Raw genomic sequence first — 27,024 nt, forward strand, 5'->3', positions numbered from 1 at the left:
GCCATGAGTGACCTCTTTTAAACAATGAATACATCACTGTCTATCTTAATAATGAATAATAGTCATTTTATAGATCATTTAGCACCATCTAGAGTAACATTTAATAGTTATTAGACTTGGTTCTTGTATTAATATGATAAGTTAATTATCAATAATTATTAGTTATTGCCAACATAATCAATAGATTTATTTATGTAGTATAAAGGCTTTGGACGACATGAAACACTAGTCAGCGAAAACCATGAAAAAACAAAATGCCCTGTTTGGTCTTGTCACTATCGGTGTGGCCCGCAGATAATTGCTGCCTATTCTATTGAATTATGTTATTGAATAAAAATTGACATAAAAAATTGCACGTATCTCATTGTTAATTCCATGATTCAATGATGGTCAGCCTACTCGCATCCCCCAAATGTTGCCTGCCGTTGCAGAAGGTTGCACAGGCCTGACCTAGATCATTGTGAAACCCAGATGATTCCATGTGATGTTGTCAAGACATAGCATCTGTACAGTTTCAGCCTTTTTTGAAAATTTATCTTGTATATCCTCATATTAAATTAGCTCAGACCACAACCGTTGACTAAGAATTTGCTTGATTTATTACTTACAGCAATTCTTAATGTAAATTCAGGTAGTCTGTTTAATGTTAAAGTCCATTATGTGTAACTTATTGTTTGGATTTCAGGTTTGGATCGTTCGTACTTCATATATTGACTTCACATTCAAAACTTGATGATCGCTAATTAATTCACAATGTCAAATATCAAAATAAAGGAGCCATACCAGATAAATGTTATTCAGCCCAAATACATATTACATGAAACAGTGAAAGGTCACACAAATTTCTAGGGAAAAGGTTTTGAAGGAAAGTCAATTCTCAGGATTAGAGGTTTGACAACCAATATATTTGTCAATATGGCCATGTTCACAATGTCAAGCTATAACTAACTGTGTTTAATACCTTTGTACTGCAGTAGCCACTTGCAGTTGAGTTATTAGAATGATATAATTTGTAATAACATGATAACTTGACATTATGAAGATGTATTTTGGCAAGAAGCATACTTTGCTTTGATTCCTGGCATAGCGTTGTCCTTAGTAACTGATATTTTGCATTAAAATTACATTTATCTTCTAGATTTATTTCTTCTGTATCCATATACCAGAGGGAATATAGCCTCACAATTCATTGCATTAAGACAAAGTTAACAATCCCATTATTTCAATTAAGCCACAGAAATTGTCTGAAATATGCATGTCCTGAACAATAAATATAGTCATTAGATAACAGAGTATTATCTAACATAACATAATATAGCAAATTTAATGTTTGTAAAACAGTTTGTGTTGTCAACTTGAACTTAGATTAAGCTGTTAGCAGTTTAATTTATTTAAAACATGCTATGAGCTTCACGTTAGTCATAAGATGCATTTTGATTTATTAATGTCAATGGGCAACATACATAATTATGTCACATACAAGCCCTTAACACCCTATTTGGTCAATTTTAAGTATAGGTTAAGCCTACCTGGATGAGGCATAGGCACATTATCCGATTATCTAAAAACGTCTAGATGAATGGTTCAGCTTTGTATCTTTACCAAAAAGTTCTCCCAAATTTGGCTTTTGGCATGGTGAAAATTCTCACAAATAAAAAATCCAAAAATGAATTGGAGCAATTCGCACAAAATTTGACCTTTTGAGTCTGGCTCTAACAGTGACATATCAAATCTACGTCTGACAAGATTTGTTGGGCTATGATAATTGAAGATGACATATCTTAGGCCTATTGTCATTCTCATTTCTTTTAACATTTAGAAACCTAGGTTGATGAAAGGTGACAAAGCACCTCTAAAAGTGTTATAAATGATGTTTCTTAACATCTTGGTAGGTGATAAAGTGATAAAATGATAGATAAAAGGCCAAGTGCTATGTTCTATAAATATACTACATTTTCCAGTGATTATATAAAATCAGAACAATACAAAGAATGTTATTTTCTTTTACAAATAAAGATTTGTCTATCACTAATCTAATCTTTAGAGTATTAGTTTCTTACAATTTTATACTCATTGAGACATTTAGTTTCATCAAACTGTCCAGACATTCTAATTAATCATGACATTCTTCATTATTAAGTCAACAAAGGTCATTGTATTGGTCACTACCATTTTCTTAATTCAAACATTTTTATCTCTAAGCTTTATATATTTGGAAAAATTACAACATACTTAATCTCTTCAAATGTTTTTGAAGGAGAGTATGATTTGCCCTACTTGCACAGCTCATTGAGCTTTGACTCAGAGCTTAAAGCTTATAAATTAAAGGACAATCTTGGATATCTCTTACTAAAGTAGTGGTGAGCGTGGCATGCAAGGAGACCATTCTTACTCTTTGTGAAACACCAGATGATGCTTGTTAGCTCCTAATTTTGACATGCTTTGGATGAAATTATTGGTTAAGGGAATTGTTTTTCTTGAATGGATTTTTTTCATGGAAAATTCAACATACACTCACATCTCTCCATCCATTCACATTAGTTTGTAAATTATTCTAAAGAATCTACAGTGAGTTCTTTGACAGTTTACAGTTATCCCTAGGATTTCCAATGTAGAAAATGTTATAGCTCCTGTAGTTTTTAAACAATCGTGATTAAACTTAGTATTAGTTTCTTCTTTAACCACTTTCTTCAAGGCTCTGGGGGTATGCATAACTTCCCCCTTAATAGTTTTCATTATTTCAAATAATATGGTTTCTTCATCAAACTATTTTAGACATTTAACCACATCACCATTTATAATCAGGGATAGAAATATCCTCTAGTTAAAATTGTAGACTGTAAAATATTGACCATTTATTTAAACAAGTTATCCGGACATAAATTCTTGTAAAGTTTGTGTGAGGAAAATTGATTTAAAGTAGTAGAAATATCCTACAGCATTACTCTGATTATTCTATTCTATACTGATATTTGATTTTTCACATCAGTGCTTACAGACTGAATATTTCACTAGTAATTACTTTATTTAACATGATCACAGGCCAACTTAGAGAACTTTTTTATGCTGAATGAAATCTGAGTATAGAAGGTTTTTCCAATTTACAGACATTTTTCTTTTTAATGGAATTCTATTACATATTCTCTTTTGATGTCTTGTATATATGATGTTTGATCACCTGGTTTGGGCAAATACAGATTAACTGGAATATAATTCTTTGTTCAAATAAATCTCTCTTGTGAGTGGTCAAAACACAAAGGACACGGTTTTATGGACATTTGTGACATAAGCCTGTTCCCCAATCCATTTAATGTATTAATAAAATATTGTTTATAAAAAAAAAAAATTTTGAGACAAAAAAAAGTGAAAAAATAAAATCTTCCAAAGACTGTAGGGGTCAAAAAGATTCAAGCTAAATAGTCATTGTTTCATCATTGAAAATAATTTTTTGTTTCATATTTCAGTTGAGGCGGGTAAAAAGCACAGGAACTAACAGTAATACAAGCTGTTTACAACAATATGTTATGCACAATAAGGCTCCATTATGGAATGAAAACAGTCAAGTATATCAATTAGATTTTGGTGGTAGAGTTACTCAAGAATCTGCTAAGAATTTTCAGATTGAATTCCGTAACAAGCAGGTATATAAGCTTTATCCTAGTTTTACTGGTGTTGAAATAAACTTAAATGTTCAACTTAAATGTTATAATTAACTAATTGGACTAGCAAATTGAACTAGCCAAGTTGACTAATATACTGTGTTTCCACTGAGGGAAAAAGCCGGCTTTAAGCTAGCTTTCGTGTTTCCACTTGGCAAATTGCAGAACCATTCGGGAACCGAAAACCTTTCTTTTTGTGTTCGACAATTTATCGGGGGCCAACTGAAAGCTAGCTTAAAGTCGTCTTTCACTTAACCAGTGAAAACGCAAAAAGACAGCTTTATCTCGTTCGGCAATAGGGGTCTCCCGGTCTATTGCATTTCTTACTGGTCTGAGCAGTAATCTTGTTACTTTTAATGTGTTCGGCAATAAAGCTGGCTTTAATTTAGCTTAGAGCTAGCTTTATTTTACAATTCTTAGTGGAAACTCGGTTATAATGAATAGTATCCCCAGGTGTTAAGTGTAGGCCTTTTTTCACGATATTCTATGACTAAAACTTAAAAGATGTTACTGAAGTCTTGTTGAAATCTATAGGTGTCTTACCATAGTCATCACTAGTTGTGTATGGTTGTGAATGACAATAGCAGTCATAAATGACAATCACAGCTCTCATGCAACTAAGTTATATGAGTTTTTACAACTGTACGCAACTGGTGATCAATATTGTGTGAGTGCACCTTTCTTAACATGTAACTGTGTCATTTTAAAAATTGGTTTAAGGTGAATTCGAGTAAAATATTTGCTACACATATGTTTTTGCTAAATTATTTAATGCATTTGATTACTATTTGCAGGTTATGCAGTTTGGAAGAATAGATAGCAACGCCTACACATTGGACTTCCAGTATCCATTTTCAGCAATCCAAGCTTTTGCTGTAGCTCTAGCTAATGTTACTCAAAGACTCAAATAGTGATATCTCAAATAGGCCTACTAGGCATTATATACTTGCATAATAAATTATCCTTATTATTGTTAATAGTGAATGGAATCAGATCCAGGAATTTTTCAATTTCATTTCACAATTTTTTAAGTTCAAGTATTATTTATCTAAGTTTATTCTTCATTGAAATCCATCTTGCATTATCTTAATATTTATAACAGATTAACAGTATGATTATCATAGTATACTGTTTTGTATTTATCAAATACAATGAAGAATTATGCCACGTATTCTCAAAACTATTTTATAAATGAAATGAAATGAATGGAGTTTTAAGTCTTACTTTTCTGCACCGTGTGGGCTTGTGAAGACGGAAAAAAATCTTTGAGCTAGGATGTCATAGATTGTTTTGAGAATACGTGGCCTTGGTTTCTATTAGTTGATTGCCCAAAAACTGAATAGATAATTGTCAAAAAGAAATGTCATATACATTCAAGAGGGATTCATTAATACATATCTAATAAAAATTTATTGTTTTGATCAAAGTTTCACACATTTTCCACCTTAAAGTTTTCATTGGTACTCATGTGTTCTGCGTTCATACACAGATAGTCTTATATTATTGAAATTTATTATATAAAGAAAATTGGAAAATTATATTACATTATGAGCTATGAATGAGATTATGAATCAAATGCACTAATATATATATATATATATATAATATAACTAATTTGATAGTATTGAATTTTGTATAGGAATTTTACAAAAGATACAGTTGCCGGATTATTTCATTTACAAGCTAGAACTACAATTTAACCACCCATAGCACACAGCTTGACAATGTCAGATTATTACGAACTACATGTAATACCTTGACTTCAATTAGCTACCTTCTTGTTTCATGGAAGTTTGTAAATGCAGAAATTTGATTTAATGTACAATAGAGAATACAGAAAGACTGCAAATCGTAAGCCATAATGTTAACAGTCTTGAGGTCGAGGGCTCTGATTGGCTGTATTCTCTGTTGTGCGGTCCAATCAAAATGCTAGATTCTGTGATGCAAGAAAGGTGGCTATTGCAGTCAAGGTATTATATATGCAGTTTGCTATAGCTTGACATTGTGATGATTATAGCTTCAGTAATAGCGAAAGTAATTTAATATCATAATAACAGTATTATTAAAAGAGCTCAATTTTTTGGTTCATATTTCAATCATTCCTTATAACTGTTATGGTGTTATCATTCCTAAATGAGATTGTCTTTAAAGATGAGTTCCCTTATTTTCATTTATGAAAATGAAAATGCTAATGCAAAAAACCAGTTTGTCTCACATGTCGATAATTAATTCATGATTAGCTAAATTAGAAGAGAATATGATAAAGAATACATGATAATTCATTAGAAACACCAATTAATCAAATAGTTTGCTTAATTTGATACTAAAAAATAAGGAAACACATCTTTAAATAATTGTATGTTTAGTCTTTCACCACAATTAAGTTTCATTTTCCAAAGAGTTACTTAGTTACTTGTTCTTAGGTATACAAATTCTGTAAAAATATCAAGGAATATGGTCTAATGATAAAATAGCAATATGTGTGTTGGTTTATGCTCTAACATTGTACAAAGTACATTACAGTTAATCATTAGTAATTTATTATAATTTTACTGCCTTATAATTGTATATAAATGTTGTTGTTTTTTTTCTTTATCTGTAATATTTCAGGTCATTCCAAAAAGTATTATTTAAATGTGCAATCTCTATTTAAAATTATTTATATCTTGAAAAAGTTTATTACTATTCATACCTGAATAGACCTTATTCACACGTCGGTCATTTTGAATCCAGAATGAGGCTCACAACACAAACAAACAACAGCGTGTCAAAGCAGCCATCTTGATGCCTCCTTCTGAGTATCAGCAGTTTTAAGCCCAATTTCTCTCTGTTGGTGGAGTATTATTTGATGTCATATGACTTATTCCTTCATATGTCGCCAACAGTTGACGTAATTTGTGGTATGAACATCAAAACTGAGGTGTGAATGAGGTCTATGCAGTGTTTTCTTTAGAATATTAATAAGTCCTTATATCATTAGAATTAATATATAGTAACTTTTTTCCTTATGAAGTTATTTGCAACTGGCTTATGAAAGACTGTTGCATATAAATATTTCTGCGACAACGTGTATCATTAAAGGGATTATAAAGAGGTTTTCTGAATTTTGTATGTGTATTGGGGACAATCCAATTTTCAATCATACATCTGTGGTTCTAGCAATTCCACTAAAACTAAGTGCTTTATGACGTCACCCCTGCAAAGGTCTTATGTGATACAAGCAAATTTTGTGGGGGTGACGTCATAGAACGCTTAGTTTTAGTGGAATTGCAGGAACAACAGACGTCTGATTTAGATCAGTGTCCCTGATAAGCATAAAAAATTTAGAAATTCTCTTTACAATCCCTTTGAATATAATGTACTATATTAGGTCAGGAAATATTATTTCTTACTAAGCAATTGCTCAATTTCAAGAAAATCATATGTAAGTTACATTCCAAACATACTGGAGTGATATCTATGCAATCAACATATAATATTAGGCCTAGTCTATTTCTATGTTTGTTAGACTTAGTTGCTTCAAGCATATCACATCCTGCAATTTGTTAACTTTCCTCCGTCTCTATATAATTTTGGGAGCCCTGGTGGCTCTGTGAGCGAGACGTTTGCTTCAATTCCTGCATCAGTCGTGAAGTTTTTGCAAATTTTTCAACCCATTCACTTACTAGATGGAGGTAAGCGGCTGACAATAAAAGGATCCTTGCAAAATTCCCATCATTGCACTCTGCATAGCGTTGCCCGCCTTCAATGGCCCCATCAAGTGAGGATAACTAGGACATCATTCATTTCATTTTCTCTTAACTTTAGAGGAGCGAGGCTTTCAGTAATACATATTTTGACTGCTACTGTGTGACTGAATTTCCTTCAATTTACCTTTCAAACTTATAAAGGTATCGATGCTATATGTCACTTCGAGGGGCAGAGGCAGTACTTCCAGAGCTCTCCAGAACTATAAAACCCAATAGACCTTAAACAAGAAACTATTTATTTATTTCCTTCACAAGCTTATCTTCTCTCTGAAATTTCGTGTATCCAAAAGTCGATATAATCTCTGAAATCTTCCATCGCAGCTGTGCATAGACAAGTGGGACAAGATGATTGAGTCTACTGTATGCACATGACGTCAATGATATTCAAAATAAAGTCTCTTTAAATGACTTTCAAACATAGATAATTATGAATACGCTAGAATTTGAAGGCTCAATTTAGAATGGTACGTTGTGAACATTATTACTGATTAATTTAGCGTAACAATTCGAGTTTCGAGATCAAGGTTACTTACTCCCAGAAATGCCACATCTGTACCTTTAAGTCAACTAGTTTCAGTGAAGCATATCAGAAATCGATATTGTGGCAGGATAATCTATTAATTAATATTGTGATTTATAACTACTTAACTTTTAAATGTGATATGTAAATATTTAGCTTTATTGCTGCCTCCCATCATGTTCATTACATTTCATTTTTTGTGTTTTATCAATTCTTTTGAAAACAATGAATTTGATCATGATAAATGGTAGCTATATTTGTGTTTTGTATTTAAAAATAATACTCTGTTGTTATTGTCTAGTTATGCTTTATTGTGCCAAAACTGTTTTTAATTTTTTTTTTTTCGTAAGTAAATATGTTTTTTTTTTATTCATCATTTTTGTATGCCAAAATATATATCTATATATTGCTTGCACCAATGTCCATCAATCCTAATTCACACTGTAAAATTCCACAGTTTTCAACTGATTTTAAGTCAAGTAATATCATTGTTATAAGAGCAAACCGAACCACTTATCACCAACTCTCCCATCTTTCCCAATTTTGAAGAAAAACGTGCAAACTAAATTTTATTGAAATCAGAACTGTATTGTCTATTGCTTTGTTACGTTTTGTCAAGAACAGTTACTCAAAATCGTTCCATTAGAAAAAGAAAGTTGATTGACCGAACACACATGGATAACAGAATTATGTTTCCACAATTTTATACTATGAAGTTTAGAATAATAACATCCTCGCATCATGCTTGTAACAATTTACCTGCCCTATAAGGTTACTTGCCTCAATTTTCTATGAAGATTTTCTTTTGAAGATGCTACCTTAATCTAAATTATTTGCCTATCAAAATGCTGCAAGCAAGGGATAATCATTAAAATATATGTACAGCATTTCACACTGTGTTACCACTACTACCTTATTAGTTTGAGGCAGAACCAATACAATATAAAACCGAACTCAATTTGTAAAGTTAATGAATTTAAAGGGATGTAGTAAAAAAATTAATGTGAATCAGACACATTCTAATATTCAGATGTCTGGTATTTGCTTTCCACATGAAATGGGGGGCGTATATTGCCGTCACCCATGTTCGCCCGTCGACAATTGCTCCTAGGCACCTACAAGGCCCAATCCCGACTGATTTCAACAAAACTTGGTATGGTTGTGAGCACCCAAGGATGAACCCTATTGAAAATCAGAAAAATCAAAATATTTAGTACGAGTTATTGCCCTTTTTCTTGAAACGCTCATAAACATCCTACAAGATGCAATTCTTGACAGATTTTGATGAAACTTAATATTATTCAGTATCGACCTAAAGAGTTCAAAAGAAGTGTATATCTGAAGGTTGAATATATCATACTGATAATTGTTATTGTACTGCCAAATATTTTTATTTAAAATCATTGCTGCCATTGGGCGTATATTACCTTGCCTGGCAAGCTATCTTCTACTTAAACTAAACATTTTATACATCATTATCACAAAAGATAACCTTTTTCCTTTTCGCTCTTAGCAATAGTCATAAAATGATTAGTTTTAGACTGGAATTGTAAGAACCACTGAAGTCCGACTGCAAATTGGAATGGTTCAAATTGATCAGTGTCCTGTATACATATAAAAAGTTAAGAAAAGCTCATTCCCAAATGAAATGCACAAAAAGCAGAAGTAGGATTTGTGTTGAGAAATAAAGCTGCTAAAAAGATATAGAAAACCATATCCCTTTACAAATTACTACTTTTCCAGAGAACAAGAATAGAAATAAAATTTAATATAAAAATAGCTACATGTTTTAAAATTTACACAGAAACTGATAAGAAATCTGTTTTACTTGATCAATAATTTCAATTAGCACTTGAAACAGTTGCATGTTACACACAACATCAATAATTCAATAACTTTGTTCTCTGTTTAAATGGATACTCCTTCGTAGTATATTGTATGTATTGGTATCTTGTACTACAAAGAAAAGCTTTGATGGCGAGTTTGAGGACTAAGAGATAGGCCTAAGGTAATTTGATGACAAAATTATTACAAATAAAATTACTTGATTTGTCTTCTCAAATTATTGTAGATTAACGAACAAGTGTTAACGTTATATATTAACTCAAAATGGTGTTTTTATGTCTTGCGAAGTTTTGTGAAACGTCCAGATTTCAATTCTATGCTAAAAATACAAAAACTGGACACAGCGAAACCATTTTTAAAAAATTATCCAGATACACAGCGCAATGAATATACAAGAAAAAGTGGTGAAAGCTTGACTGTAGTTAAACCGTGACAATGTTTATAATGTAAATCAAATGAAGCAGACAGTTTCAGTAAGCTGTTAATTGACCTATTGGATAAAGTGTCTACTTCCCAGATCAATTACTTTTGTTATATAAAGACAACGTTGTTAATTGAACTCTTTTAGCTTTGCCGCTAGTGGTCTTGATTTGCATAGCCGGAGTTGTGGTCTGGGTCTTACTAGTGTTATTGTCAGAAGTCACTGAAGTGCTTAATAAATTCACATCAGAACAATTTGTCACACTCTTGTCTGAGGTTCTCTCGTTAGATTCCTGTTTTTCTTGAGTATTAATTTCTCTTTTGTTGGTAGAAATGGTGTCAGACTCATCATTTGAAGTTTCCAACACCAGACAAATATCACTATCAGTTTCCATAGCTTCTATATCAGACGTTATCTACAATAAATATCACATTCTTCATAATATTTAATATTAAAATAGAAATTCTAAATTTGATAATAAGACAAACTTTGTTACATTCAATATCAATTATTTATACTAATGAGTATTTTTATATGGCCACATGAAATGGGGGGTGTATATTAGCGTCACCCATGTCCGTCCATCAGTTCGTCCACAATTGCTTGTAGGCACAATTCTTGACTGATTTGATGAAACTTGGTGAGAGTGTAATCGCCCAAGAATGAACTCTATTGAAAATCAGAAAAATAAAAAAAATATTTAGTACGAGTCATTTTCTCTTTTAAACAGGCCTAGTAAAAACTTCCAAAATCACTAGATTTAAAATAAAAAACATATTTGATAGAAGACACTTTGCAGACCTTTTCTTTTTCTATAGATTCTTTTATAGGAATTTTTTCTATCGAGTCTTCTATTGTTTTTTCAGTCTCTTTAACATAGATCTGTCCAAGTTCCCCAGTTTTAAATGTAACAATACTACAAAATCCATCAGTTGAGGACACTACCAACATTTCTCCACTGCTAGACCTAAAATCATTCATTTATAGCATATGTATTATTCTTATGATAAACAAATAATGATTCATCATATTTTAAAACATTACCAAGCTAATAACTCAAGTTGTCTTCCGCTTTCTGCATTTACTTATCTAGTTATATATTATATTTAGTTGACATTGACAATAACTTACCAGCAGTTGATGATAACTTACATGATGATGATGATAACTTACATCAGTAAGTTGATGATTACTTACAAAGTTAAATTACTGAGTTAAAGGTAATTTACAAAGCTACCTCAGTAAGTTAATGATTACATACTAAGTTGTTTTGTTGATAACCTACTAAGTTATTTTGTTGATAACTTACAAAGTTAAATCACTGAGCTGATGATAATTTACAAAGCTACCTAAGTAAGTTAATGATTACATACTAAGTAATTGTTGATAACCTACTAAGTTAAATCACTGAGCTGACGATAATTTACAAAGCTACCTCAGTAAGTTAATGATTACATACTAAGTAATTGTTGATAACCTACTAAGTTAAATCACTGAGCTGATGATAATTTACAAAGCTACTTAAGTAAGTTAATGATTACATACTAAGTAATTGTTGATAACCTACTAAGTTAAATCACTGAGCTGACGATAATTTACAAAGCTACCTCAGTAAGTTAATGATTACATACTAAGTAATTGTTGATAACTTACAAAGATAAATCACTGAGCTGATGATAATTTACAAAGCTACCTAAGTAAGTTAATGATTACATACTAAGTAATTGTTGATAACTTACAAAGATAAATCACTGAGATGACGATAATTTACAAAGCTACCTCAGTAAGTTAATGATTACATACTAAGTTATTTTGTTGATAACTTACAAAGATAAATCACTGAGCTGATGATAATTTACAAAGCTACCTAAGTAAGTTAATGATTACATACTAAGTTATTTTGTTGATAACTTACAAAGATAAATCACTGAGCTGATGATAATTTACAAAGCTACCTCAGTAAGTTAATGATTACATACTAAGTTATTTTGTTGATAACTTACAAAGATAAATCACTGAGCTGATGATAATTTACAAAGCTACCTCAGTAAGTTAATGATTACATACTAAGTAATTGTTGATAACTTACAAAGATAAATCACTGAGCTGATGATAATTTACAAAGCTACCTAAGTAAGTTAATGAGTAGTTACTAAGTTGTTTTGCTGATAACTTACTAAGTTATTTTGTTGATAACTTACTAAGTTATTTTGTTGATAACTTACCAAGTTAAATCACTGAGTTGATGATAATGAATATTACCAATATAAGCTATAGGAGTAGTTTGCTGTGTGTCATATAATAGAACAGAATCTTCTGTTGCCACAGCAAATACCATTCTGTATGGTAAACTGAAAATATAAATTTCCTAATCAATTTTATGGAAGCTTCAATTGTATTTAGCCTTGAGGTATATTTTACTTCAATTGCATTGTGGGTGTCCATTCTACTCTAAAATAGAATTGTAATTGAATATTTTGTTGACAAACAAAACATTACTCAAGTAATCTATAATTTTACACAGATTGAAAGCAAATTAAAACATGGCATAAATTGTGGTAATGGAGTAGAATTCAATGAAGTAACACTTTAGTTTGAAAGTCAATTTCATTTGAAAAATATTTGTAAAGATCGTTTCCCTTCTTTTCATTTATAAAAATGAAAATGCTAATACTTATATAAATAGAAAGTAGAGATGTTCTAATGACTTGGAAAAATACCTGTTTGTCTCACATATCCATAATTAATTCATAATTAGCCAAATTGTAAGAAAATTACTAGCAGAATTCCAATGAGTGATCAATCAAGAAAGATCAAGTCTTTTTTGTTTATCCAGACTGTACATACATGGACATTTATGATTGGTTAAAACTTAATTATATGCAATAGGAACATAATGATATGATTAAGAATACATGATAATTCATTCGAAATCAAATAGTTTGCTTAATTTGACACTAACAAATAAGGAAACCCATATTCAAGACCCTAAATGTCCAGATAAATTCAGATCTATTAGAAAAACACTGACTGAATGTTTGACTTTTAAAATCTGAACGTACTGTTGAGAATTTTTCCAGAAGTATTTCACTAGGCCACGGGACAAGATTAAAAGATAAACTACTACCTTTCTGTGGCATAAAATATAACAAAAGATCGATAGAAATATGAATAAGTAATTGAATAGAAAAGGTTAGAATCTAAATTGATAAGATGGAAGGAGATAACCATCAATTTGCTTATATAATGATATAATTTGTATTACTAAAGGAAATAGAGTAGTGTGTCTGGATACATGATTAATCTCATTAATAAAAAGCTTAGGAGGTTTCAATGAAGTCCCATAGTAGAGTCTGTATGTTTCCCATATATCAAATTATCTGTCATAACTTACAATATTTGATATAATGCGCACAAGGCACAGTGTTTACAAAATGTTTAAGTAATATTCATACTTTATAGATAATAACCAAATGGTCCATAGTCAAACCTCTTTGCACTGATCGTGCTTATATTTATTTGCACCCATTTTCAGCTGATTAAAATATATTGCCTATTTTCAAATGGGAAATGGCTTTTGAGCTGAAGCACACCAAAAACCTTTTCTTATAAAACACATTTGTCACCAAAACACATCCTAACCAATATGCACTGTGATAAAAACTTGTGCAGACCAGTACCGCTCTTAAAACTACACATACAATCAATGGATTTTACGCACATGATATTCAAGCCCCACTTCCTACATGACCATTATTGAATTAATGCGTTCATTACTTCTTAACCAGCCGTTAGAAGTAAATCCAAAATGGCATTTCAGATCTTATATTCTTATCATGATTGAAAACTATCTACTTGATTTTGGCAGCTCAAAAAATTAAACACATTGAAAAAAAGTTTTCCTTTCATGATAAATGTGGATAATGTTCAGCTTGGGATTTCACCATCATTCATTTCCATAGAAAATTAGTGGATGATATTAAAAAAAAAAATGATGAAAATAGACTTGTTATTTGTATGAAATGGGGGTTAAATCTCGGCCACAATAAATATCTGTCAACTTTAATCACATTTCTTTTCAACACCTACTTTTCTCACAATATTTCTCTATGTGAAAAGGTCAAGACATTGATGAATTGTCTAAGAAAAAGAAAGTTTCAGACATGGCCTTCCGTGACAAGTCAAACGAAATTACACCCGTAAACTCTTGAGAAAAAGCTATAAATTGGATTTAGATTTTTGTTCACACTCACTGAGTTGGTTAATTTGACAATTCTGACTAAAAGTCTAACGATGTTATAATCTTCACCAAATCTGCTGTGATAACAATTTTAAAAACTTTTTTCATCATAAAATTTCTCGAATCAGCCCATGTGTGTATCAACTATCAAAATTATTGTGGGTATTATATCAAAGAAATTAGCATAAATAACAAGTCAATTAAATCATGAATAAAAAAAATATATGTGACATATTTTGACACTAAATCCCAAATAAGTATTAATTTTCAGTCAATTCTTATAAATGTATATTTCTCTACCATGCACAATATAGTAGGGCTGCAACGATTCACCGATGAACTGCGATTCTTTCCTTCTTATCGAGGCATTACATTGGATATAAAATAATCGTGATGTATCGGTCTGATTAATTCTTTGCCCCCTTTAATAACAAATGACACAGAATCAATTGTTGTGTATAAGAAATTGTGTTTTCATTTTCCAAGTATGATTTTCACATCAAAATTTGCAAAAACTCATTTCTGACAGATTTTTTAAAGATTTTTTTCACAATTCCTTATTTCTAAATATTCTCAAGTTCTTAATAGTGACAAACTTGTTAGTAATTTTACAAATTTCTACTATTTTTTCCTTATCTAATAAATAAATCTCAATAAACTGTAGCATTTTTATCGTTTAGTGCATCGAATCGCAACTTCTAGAATCGTTGCAGCTCTATAATATAGTCATAGACAAATTGTTACATTTCTGTTCCTTAATTCATATATCTGAACATTTGTCAAAGCAATAAGAAAAATCTGTAAATATTCAGAGAAACAAGTCTGATGAAGAAAATCACTGCCAGACGTTTTATAATATCAGTCAAACATGACTACACAACCACATGTAGTGTTTATCAGCATGTTTGTCTAAATTGTTAATAATTTCAAGCCAGTCCTATATCAATATTGATTTTACCAGTCTGATATGTGCTGTATGAATTATGAGATATAGATGATGGTCGAATCAACAGGGAGTTCCAACGTAATAACATTTTCCTGTATCATAAATGAATAATATCAGACTAGGACATGAGATATCAAAAAGTTTTTTACTGTACTACAATTACATGTAGCCTTTTCAGATAGGTCTTTTTTACAGTTATGGCATTAAAAGGTCACAATCATACCAAATACCATCATACTGTATCTATACCGAAATAGAGAAAAGACCACCTGCAAACCTAAAGCATAAAAGACAAAGTTTGGGAAAGAAGATTTAAAGGGACAGATGTGCCATTTTGGGGGGTTGATTTTAGTCTTGAATATATGTGAATAGTCTTCAGAAGAACTAGGAATGCACGAAAATCACTTAATTCCTTTAAAAATACTTCAAACTAGGAATTTTACTCACTATTTCTATATATATATATGTTTTCTATATATTAAATTCTGTATACACATGGATTTGATTAGCACAACTAAAAAAATTCCAGTTTCTGAGACTAAGGTGTAATTGGTCAAAAAAATGGCCTACCTATCCCTTTAAGAACAGAACTTTTCAACTGTTTAGGGTTGCTGTTAAAGAGATCAAAGGCCCTTATAATCTCTTCATCTAACTAATGACATTAGAACTTTAACTAAAAACCAGATAGTATCTTCTCCTATATCAGACCAAGGTCTCAGAATCTGGTTTTAATAGAAAAAGCATTTTGGAACAAAAGTTTGCAAATTCAAGTGGAAAATTAATTGCTAATATGATGGTATCCTTGAGTATCCTACTTCTTCCAGAACATTGCGAATCAGCACGTTTTGAAGCTCCTGTTTAAATACCCTCTCAATATTTTTACTAATCAGTTCTCTGGAAGACTACTCCCATTTCCAGTTGGAATTAAATAGAAAACGTTTTGGTATACCCTCAAATGATTTTGATAATAAATATAATGACTTATCAATTATAAAGCTATAACTGTCCAAATATATAATACATCATGAATATGGTAAATACCAGGGCTTCTATCAACCTTCATAAAATCATCATTTGTGGACATCATTCCAGTAATAGGAGTCCCTTGAGAAATTCTGGATCTATGTAACTTTAGATCAACTAATAAGGCATAAGACTTGATTATACTCAAGCTACTATTCCCTGTAGACCTCTTTCATATAAATTAACAATTGTTTTTGCATATCATTTCATTTGGTCTTGAGGTACACATTTTTTGTTACTTTATTAGTAAAATTTGGACTGGACAGTTTTATGTATGACATTTTACTCAATCTGTTAAATATACAGATTTAGACATTTATTTTCTGTTTGACATCCATTATCTGTGGAAATTGTTTTTCACCACCATAATGTGTCTACAAGATAGCTTGCCAGACAAGGTTACATACATCCACTGATAATCAGCATGGAATGAATAACAATGGCTTCATGAGAAATAACTCATATATATTACAAATTAATAGCTTTTAGATAGGGTTCTTCCTTGGGTGATAAAATCAACACCAAGTTTCAACAAAATCTTTCAAGAACTTGACTTTTATGGAAAATTATGTAATAAGAAACAAAATATAAGGTGTGAATTGCTGCATTAATGTCAATATCATGAGAGATCTGTTTTGTTTTTATTCTTGCAATTTTTTAACCACCTACTATTCTGAAGTTAGCAAGTGAACTTTACAATGAGTGAATTTTAACACTGTAATGGTCATAAAGTGTTCACTCTCACTGCTTCTCAGTCATAAAAAATAAATCTAGAAACTCTTCAATTAGAAAGCAAATATCTCCACTCAATTTCAACCCAAAGTTAATGTAATTTGATACGAACCAGTTACTTCCAAATACAAGATATTGACGTGCTCATACAGTTATTTCAAGCTTTCAAAATTAAAGATCAATACCGTTTTCATTTCATTAAGTGTATCAACTTACCAAAATAAAGTTTGATATTTTTCCCATTCTTTGCGATTATCTTGACCTAGAAGGAGTAGAAATAATAAGATTATATGAGTATATATAGTGATATATTGAGATTAATAAATTGAATTTATTACGTTATAAAATCTGTCACTATCTATCATATCATGATTATGAACTAAGTAAGTTTGTTGAAGTTGAGATGCTATAAAAATCTAAATCTCTAATGTACTCAGAATTTCAGAATTGTTCAAGCTTTTTTAGCCCTTGTAGAAATTCAACTTCCTAATAGCTATCCCAGTGACCTAAGAAAAACTATCTCGCTTTAGAAGAATACAGTTGGGAAGTTTTTTTATGGCATGGTTCGCCTTATCTGAGGTTGAGTCTTGAATATATGTAAATAGTCTTAAGAAGTATCAGAACTGCATGAAAATTGCATAATCACTTCAAAAATACCACAAACTAGAAATATCACTTTCTATATAGTTTTTATCAAACACTGATAATTCTGGACACACATGAATTTGAAGGCTTAAAAAAAATTCAAATTTCTGAGAAATCAAGCGGATGGTGAATCTTTCCCTTTAAGTCAAACACAGGAGAAAAAAAAAAACGGAAGAAGTTAGAGCCAATACTGAGCTAAATTTTGCAAGCACTGGTTGAGGCATCAACCTTTTCTTCCTTCTATTGTTCATTCATAATTAATTTTTGGTAATCATGAGGCGTTTTAGTAGGCCGATTGGGTTGGATAGAATAGCTATTTTGTGTATTTGTAGGCTAATCAATACATTTGTAAGAAAATTTACCTTAACTAATTAGGCTAATTATCTTAATCGTCCCAGGTGGTAGTTAGGCAATTAGATTATACTTTTTAAAGATGGCGGCATGTGGAAGTTCAACAATAATAATAATCAAAATAGAGGACTTTCTTTTGTTGTCAGTGGAGGCAGCCATATTGCCTGCCTAATCGCTGATATCAAAATTCACATGTGAAGACCACTGCTAATCTAATCGAAATTGCACTAGCAAATTGAAACTAGTGTTTGAAAAATTTAAACTGGTTTCTTTCAAAACATTTCTAAAAACCTATATGCACAACTGAGAACAGATATCTCTTCAAAATAATTGCAGAAAATTTAAAGACGCAAAGCAAAAAATTAATTAATTAATAATTGGTAAAATTACAACTATGTAATGGGAGGCAACTCTCTCAAAAACATACCTTCTACAGGCTTAAAACCAATTTTGCGTAGTTGAAATAATGTAGGACAGACTCTAACAGCTATTGTAGCTTTCTCAACACTAGGTAGATACACGGCTGGTCTAAAAAATATGAAATCAATTAAAACCTAATTATCTTAAGGTGCAGTTGCTAAGGCAAAACATTTTACACCATGCATTAGGATTACCAACAAAAGTTTATTTATTATTTAGTCTCTTAGTCTTAGTCTTGCTTCACAATAAACTTTATTTGAATTCTGAGACTTGAACAACATGCATCAATTCAAGCAATTGGCAAAAAGCCTTTACAATGTGTTGGGGTTACAGAAGATACTCTGCTAGCTATTATATTCCTGCTACACACAATGCCAACTTTTTAAAATTGATATCCCTTACCATGAAGTCAACATAACTAGACTTCAATGTGTTTACAGGGCAGTGGTCAAAAAACAGAAAGGCGAGGTGTACTTGCTTTGTACTACAATACATGTAATCTAAGAAGGTGAACTTGATTAATTAAATGTACCTCATGGTACTTTTTTTCTCCAAAAAGGATCAAACAAATGGTTACTTATAAGTTGAAAGAGTACTCACTTGTTAAAGGAAGTTCTAGTAAATATATGAGTAGCGTTGATTAGTTTTTCACCACGTTCTACACATCCCGCTGGTGTTATTAATAAAGATCCATCTGGAGTAAAGGTCAAACGTCTGAAAAATGATCTCATGGTATCATCATGAAAGATCCGGAAAGATTTGGGTTTGTTGTCTTTATTTTCACCATCACTTGGTTTAGGAGTATTGGGTGCCACCATTTTAAATATATTGTGGATACAATTTTTACTGTTTATATTATAAATTCTACAAGACCTAAAAAAATAAAAAATATGACTATAAACTTTTTAACACAAAATTGTTGTCTGAATGCAGAAGTTTGTGAATCCTATTTTTGATGCAAACTTGATATCAGGTTCTCAACAGTAATGACTGAATTTAATAAAATAGTTTGTGACCAAACTAACAAAAGCTCTTCTCTCCAAAATTTGAAACCACCACACATACATCTTCACAATGTCATCGTTCACTGCAAACTTCCACTTATACCTGCATGCAATAGCTAGCTAGTGGTTCGAAATGTTTCAGATACAATCATACATAGTCGATCAGATATGACTACAACATTGTAATAGCTTGTTAATACTTGTTAAATTCTTACCTATCTGTGCTCAATGTAGCAACTAGATCATTTAATGGATCCATGGCAACACCTTGTACTAAACTTTTATGTTCATTAAATATGGCTAACTTTGTTTCTATAATGTAAACAAATTGAAATAAATATCATTACTGAAATGAAATACAGCCAGAAATGAGAAATGTTGTACATGTATTACAAATTTGTGTATATTCTTCAAATTACTTACAAGGAATAAGCTGTTTGAAAAAGTCAAACCCAGCTTTACAACTATGGGTTTTCTTACAACTAAGTACCAGTTAATAATATTCGCTTGAGAGAATGAAATGACATTGATATAGCACAGATCAGAATTAATATTTTCAAAATGAAAAGAGCTACAGGAAGCTTTGTTGGCTGGAAACATAAACACTTCAATTATTATCTTTCTTACAAGAAGAGAGTAGGAAGACAGTACTAAACTAGTATTTTAATAAAAAGGAACCAACCTTTAGTCATATCCCAGACTATAGCACTATTATCAACAGAACCAGATACCAAATACTTGCCATCAGCAGACCATGATAAATCATATACATCTTCTATATGACCTCTACAAAACATAGCCAAACATTAAATATCTTTCAACAAATTTGTTTTATTCTCTCTTGCTTCTTTGTTCTTTGGTGTACGCAGTCTTGACTGGTCAAGGATCAAATGTGGACAAAAGTCCTTGATAACAATTGTCCAGCACAAAAAAGTTCAGATATTTCCATAAGGATTAGGATAGGATGAATCACATCATTATCGTAGGACCATAACTTGAATTGTTAACTTTTCTTTGCTTGGCTTATTACACTTTAAGGGACTGTAAAGAGGTTCATTTCAATAAAATAATTCCTATTGACAACTTTAACATCTTCATTTAAATGTTTACTTTACTTGAGAGAAAATACATCAATACCTGAGCATTTTGTGTGTCACCCAAGTTTCCTTATTATCAGCATCTTCTTCTTGAAATATATTATTAGAAGGTGTTGGTGTATCACTTAATTTCCACAATATAATTACACCATCTACAAATATCATATTTATCATAATATAGCCTTATTACAACTGAAAGACAATACAGTTGAGCTGATAGGCATGGGATGATACAGGTGTCAAGCCAAGCATCATAGTGTGTATCATGTGCCAGACATTGCGAAGACGATGGTCTTTCTTTCCTTGTCATCAATATGATCATGTAGATAAGAAATTATGATGATAAAATCTAATTTGTTTCAATGTGGGATAGCCATGACAAGCTTCATGTATATTCCTTATATTCACAGTGATGTATCTTTTCTTAAATCATGGTAACTTTGTTGTTTCAAACTGTCAAACCGTCTTTGATTTGATTGAGTTAAATCATACCACTATGTCCCTTGAAATACCAACATATTTGGTTCACAAGCCTCAAATTCAAACATTATCGCCCGTTCTGTCTAACGACCTTTTCTAGTGTCTATTTGACTCAGCATTAATGTCTTAATTGTGATTGATAAAAATAATACAAAAGACTTACCATCTCCCGCAGTTGCTAACATTTCACCTGCAAAAAAACAGTTAAAATGTTTATATTATCTGGCACACTTTTAAGTATTCTGTAGGAAATCTAAATTCACTATCTTTTGGAACAAAGACATGATTGAAATCTAATCCCTCTCCAAACCAGCAAAGGATTTTACATCCAAGAAATTTAGGTTTTTCTTCTTGCTTATGTTGAGCAAAGGGGTATGAAAACCATAAAATTTGTGCATTGTATCATTGTAGTCAAGTTGATAACCCACTTTTTGTGCACTTAAAATTTTCATTTATTATTATGACAAATTCTTCCGTAAATCATTGAAGTTAAAGTACATACCATTAGGAGAAAACCGACAACAATTTACTGCTCTTGTATGTCTTCTTAAATTACTTAGAAATTCTATTTCACCTTTTCCTTCATTGTCCACTTTAACACTCCATATCTACAGATAATAAAACATCTTAATATCCAAAAAATTGGAGAGAGGTATAAAAATAAAGCTATTACAAACTTGTCTTATACCTTGACTGCAATAGCGACATTTCTTGTATCACGGAATGCAGAAATTTGTTTTGTAATTGTATCAGATTGTAAGCTTGCAAAAACCACAAATCACAGCCCTCCACATAAAGGCTGTAATCATTATGGCTTATTGTTTACAAACTTTCTGTGGAGAGCTCTGTATTTGCTAGCATACAATCCAATCAAATTCCACAATTTTGTAAAGTTCGAAATACCTTGACATGGTGAACATGTAATATTCTGTGTTAACCAATAGGTATCATTGTGGACAAAAAATGTCAAGTGCCAGAAGCCAATGAAATATTTTGATAAATCAGTTAGCAAATTTGTATTTGTTTTGAAAGCGAGGAAAATTAACAATAGATTTTTCCTGTTTCTTACTCTACCCTTATAAATGACAATGACTGTCACCAGATGCTAAGGAAATTTGTATGGAAGAAAGCACAGATGAACTCCTGCACACTTACTCTCACTGTCTTATCTACACCACCAGTGGCTAATCTTATAATACTGTGATTACCACCTTGAAAATCTACACTATATATAGGCTCTCTTTCATGCCAAGATATTTCTGGTGTTATAACCTTCATTTTTCTGTAAAAAAAAAAGGAAAGACTGCTTTTATTGCATAAGCACAGTAGGCTACATACAGAATACACAATATGTATATGACACAAAAGGCAATCAATTTTATTGCATTTGTTATCATCACTACTCGTAATCTAAAGCCACATTGACACTTGATGATCTTAATAATAATAACAACCAAAAATATCCTAGACTAGATCTTACAGATCTAATGAGATTGTTTATCATTTCTATCAACGCAAAGTCATATTAAGACTAACACAGTACTATGCAGTTCATTATTAACAGCTGATTCAATTCTTATAGAAGTAATCAAAGAGAAATATATATACATGTAGATTTGTAATGGTTTCTTCTTTCTCTCTTTACCGCAAAAATGTAAACACTAATTTCCCGCCATATGAGGTCAAGGTCATGAAACCGATATTTCTGAAACGAAAATAATTTAGAATTAAAAGATAAAAAACAAACCAAACCAAACCAAAAAACTATGAGTGTGTAAAGTGGTGAGTAAAACTGTCAAAATTATACAATTATATCAATTCTAAGATAATCTGGATTGTTTTTCAATTTATATTTGTTGAAATTTCGTTTTGTTTTGTAAAGTCTTGAATTTAACTCTCTGATATTGGAGGTCAAAATAGTGTTGATCTTGTAAACATTGAAACTTAAACACTGCTGGTACTAAGAAAAAATGTCCAGTTTACTTAATTTGTTTGGCACAAGATGCATGTATACATCTAGAAAATACTCTCTTTTGACACTTCATCAGGTTTTCCGTCCGAAAATACAGAATTTTTACAATGTCAGAGGACTAAATCAGAATTTGAAAGGCACAAGAAATAAACGTGTGGAATTACGTCTGCTCAATTTTATGAATGGGAGGAAAACGAATGCATATTATGGCTTAATAACCTCTTCAGTTAGACATATGTCTAACAAAAAATCAAAAAACTCACCTGACATCCTTGTTTTTTCTATAGTGGGATCATTTATATTAGGAGCAGTCCTTTTAGTTATGGTCATTGCAAGATATTATAACAGGTATGCAATGAGTATGCTTGGTGTTCAAAGATTAAATGAACCTTTGTTGGGAAGAAGATCATCTATTTATAAATACAGAGGATATATCTATCCAGAATTTATTGCCAATAAAACTCACCAGATACATTTCTTTAAAACACGTGAAGATGATGTTTGGATAGTTTCCCATCCGAAAGCTGGTAAGCATAAACAATTTTAGAAAGTACCGGTATTGGTACTTAGGGGGGGCCATGTGATACCGTATGAAAAGTAGACCTATGATTTTGGTGGCTTTTATAGTATGATTGTTATTTGTTAATTATTTATTAGATTGTCAGTTTACCACAAGATATTAAACTTAATTTAGCTGATAAGCTCAACATTTTCATTAGTTTAATAACATTTTCTAAGTCATTTGGGTTCAATATATCTTACAAACTTACTATATGATAATTATGAAAAATTTTAAATTTTAAGATATTCCTAAGACAAATTATTCCTTAGTTTGAGAAGTTGGACACTGGTACTGGTACTCAGAATTTAGAAAATTATGAATGAAACAATTTGGTTCTTATTTCTCTTCTTTCAGGAACTACTTGGATGGAGGAAATAGTTTATTTAATTACATCAGATTTAGATTTTAAAACAGCAGGAGAAAAGACTCTGGAAGATAGAATACCATATTTTGAATTTGAATACCCAGGGTTGCAACATATTAAAAATATGCCTTCAAAACGAATCATTAAATCTCATCTTCCTATGTCTTTTTTACCAAATGATATTAAAAAGACAAAGCCAAAGGTAAGGAATGAGTTTTTGTATTTTGATGTCTTATATGGTAATTTTTTCTCAATTACTGTTTTCCTTAAAAATGTTAAATTTTGAAACTTTTAGCTTGAGTTAGATGAATATATTTTTAAGTTTCAGATTTTGCAAAGCTAATAACCTTATGTTAAATATTGTTGTCACAAATTTTATTTTGTAGATTGTGTATGTAGCTCGTAATCCAAAAGATACTGTAGTTTCTTATTACCATTTCCATAAAATGTTAAAAGTCATCACCTATTCTGGTACAATAGATGATTTTGTAGATAGTTTTATAGATGGGAAATGTAAGTTACTTTAGTTCCTGGTTCATTTCATTTTAACAAGTGGCAATTCTGTTGGTGCTTTTATAAATAAAAACATGCTATCAATGTTTTTCCCATAAAAAAAGACGACCTATCCTGGTCCCTGGAATATTTTGGTGGTACAAATATATCCTTTGCGGATGCTCATCATAAAATTTTTTAAGTGTGACATTTTGTTTTTGATTTTAGGTATTTATTCTCCATGGTGGAATCATGTATTAGAAGCATGGAAACAAAAAGATAATGAAAATGTTTTCTTTGTGAAATATGAAGATATGAAAAAGGTATCTATAACAATATTTTTTCATTATATTGGGGGTATCTGAAGGTTGTAAGTCTATAAAATAAAATACCAATGCTGTCGCTGTACTAAATTCTTTTTTTTTATCAAGTCTTACTGTTTTTAAACAGGAGGCTCTTGGAAAGATAACTCCTTAAAAAAAACTTACCGTGGAAACGAAGCCCACAATTTGGATGGTATGCTGTGAACATTATTAGTGATTAGTTCGAAGGGACAATTTCTGTTTTTGAAACTAAAGTACGATTTACTCCTGAATTAGCGAATCTGCCCCATTGGCAGCATGAGATGAGCTGTTAAATTCTTGAAAATTGATGTTTTTGAATTGTCTTTGTAGGACATTAAGTCAGTCATCAGGGAAGTGAGTAAGTTTTTAGGTAAATCATTAAGTGAGAAAGAAATTGATCAAATAGCAGAATACACCCAGTTTGATAAAATGAAGAACAATCCGATGTCAAATTATTCTTGGTGGAAAGAATCTGGTTTTAAAGATGGTCAGACTGATTTTTTACGCAAAGGTAAGTTTTTAAAATTGTCAAAGTGCAGGTATACACCAATTCACTTGTTATACTTTGACATTGACATTGACAGATTGTTTTTTAATGAGTTATATCAAATCCAAGATTCTAATGCAAGGATTTCTCCCTCTATTGAATATAAAGACAAAAATTAACTTCACAATATTGATAAAACTTCATATATTATATAACTGTATCCCATCTACACTATATCAAGCTATTACGAACTTTGTCTTATACCTTGACTTCAATGTTAATGTAATGCAGTGATTTGATTGTACGGTAGCGAATACAGTCAATCACAGTCCCTGAAAGAAAGTCTGTAAACTTTTCAGTCTGTCTCTATCTATGGTTAATAAAAATGAAATAATTTCTAAATGTCTATGTACGACATTCATTTTAAGAGGCCGTTTAATCTTTCACTTTCATTTCAAAACAATACTGCATTCCAGGTATTGTAGGGGATTGGAAGAATGAATTACAACAAGTTCATGTTCATGCTATAGATAAAATGGTAAATGAAAAGTTAGCAGGATCTGGTTTAGTCTTTGAAGATAGTATATAGCAATTTACATAGTTTTTAAGATACTATAGAAAACAAATGATAGTAGTTTTATTTCAAGGAACATGATCAAATTGCAAATCTGGCTAATCATTACATGTTTCTTATGGCACTACTTCATTTGCAATCCAAGATCGAACAGAATTCTATTTTGATACCCCCCCGGTCCATCAGTTCACATTTTGCTTGTGCTCTCTCTCAATTCTGTACAGATTCTTTTGATTTTTATTTTGTGGGTCAATGTCATTGCGAAGATGATCCCTATCAATTTTTGTGATGATCTGATAATTTTTCACAGAAATATCGTGTCCAATCATTTCCCTCTATTAGCTATATTGTGCATCTCGTGCTTACTCTACAGGCTAGAATTCTTTACAGATTCTTTTGCTTTTTATTTTGTGGGTCACCCGGTCAATGTCATTGTGAAGATGATCTTTATCGATTTTCCAGGATGATCTGATAATTTTCAGCGAAATATCGCGTCTGACTTGACGTTTTTCTCTATTAGCTATATTGTGTGACTCGCGCACACTCAACATGGAACAATTCTTTATGGATTCATTTGATTTTTATTTTGTGGGTCAATGTCATTATGAAGATGATCCCTATCGATTTCAGGATGATCTGATAATTTTTCACTAAAACGTTGTTTCCACTTGGTGTATTCACTCTATTACTCATATTTGCTCACTCTGTATGCAGCAATTCTTTATGGATTCTTAATATTTTTATATGCCCACACGTAGTATGGAAACATACTGTCATCCGTCCGTCTGTTCACACTTGGTTTGTGCTCACTCTACAGGCTACTAACAGTGCTTTGATTTGTACTTGCAATCAAAGCTGCTGGATGGCGTATGTCACCTATCTTTTTACCTGGTTTACCCCTTGCCAGAGGTTTCATGTGTTACAGAGCACAGGCTGGTATAACCAATAACTAACACTTTCCACCAACATCTAGCATGGTACTTTTCTCAAATTTTCTCTTGAGTAATTGTTGTTCATTATTTTTCGTAGTTTCGTATGTTATATACTTATGCGGATTGGAACCAACACGAATGGGGTACAACAATACAACAATTAAA

The 27,024-nt window shown here is 31.2% G+C and overlaps 3 protein-coding genes across 3 annotated transcripts; 2 read left to right on the forward strand and 1 right to left on the reverse strand.

The window, feature by feature from the left end:
- Positions 1-3,521: 3,521 nt before the first annotated feature.
- On the forward strand, positions 3,522-4,570 carry LOTGIDRAFT_137921 (hypothetical protein; the record flags this gene model as incomplete). The annotated part of the gene is made up of 2 exons (XM_009047927.1): positions 3,522-3,671; positions 4,454-4,570. Coding segments are annotated over 2 exons (267 nt in total), but the record flags the coding sequence as incomplete, so codon positions are not given.
- A 6,356-nt stretch (positions 4,571-10,926) lies between these two features.
- On the reverse strand, positions 10,927-22,410 carry LOTGIDRAFT_137905 (hypothetical protein; the record flags this gene model as incomplete). Its single annotated transcript, XM_009047928.1, has 10 exons — positions 10,927-11,161; positions 12,420-12,545; positions 18,525-18,659; positions 19,152-19,424; positions 19,771-19,867; positions 20,238-20,341; positions 20,693-20,804; positions 21,296-21,322; positions 21,635-21,740; positions 22,288-22,410. The coding sequence occupies 10 exons, from the start codon at positions 22,408-22,410 to the stop codon at positions 10,927-10,929; spliced, it is 1,338 nt and encodes a 445-aa protein (XP_009046176.1).
- A 1,049-nt stretch (positions 22,411-23,459) lies between these two features.
- LOTGIDRAFT_171730 (hypothetical protein) lies at positions 23,460-25,942 on the forward strand (the record flags this gene model as incomplete). Its single annotated transcript, XM_009047929.1, has 6 exons — positions 23,460-23,631; positions 24,021-24,232; positions 24,417-24,543; positions 24,751-24,845; positions 25,197-25,377; positions 25,830-25,942. The coding sequence occupies 6 exons, from the start codon at positions 23,460-23,462 to the stop codon at positions 25,940-25,942; spliced, it is 900 nt and encodes a 299-aa protein (XP_009046177.1).
- Positions 25,943-27,024: the final 1,082 nt, after the last annotated feature.

The sequence above is a fragment of the Lottia gigantea genome, assembly GCF_000327385.1.
Source record: "Lottia gigantea unplaced genomic scaffold LOTGIsca_119, whole genome shotgun sequence".
NCBI lineage: Eukaryota > Metazoa > Mollusca > Gastropoda > Lottiidae > Lottia > Lottia gigantea.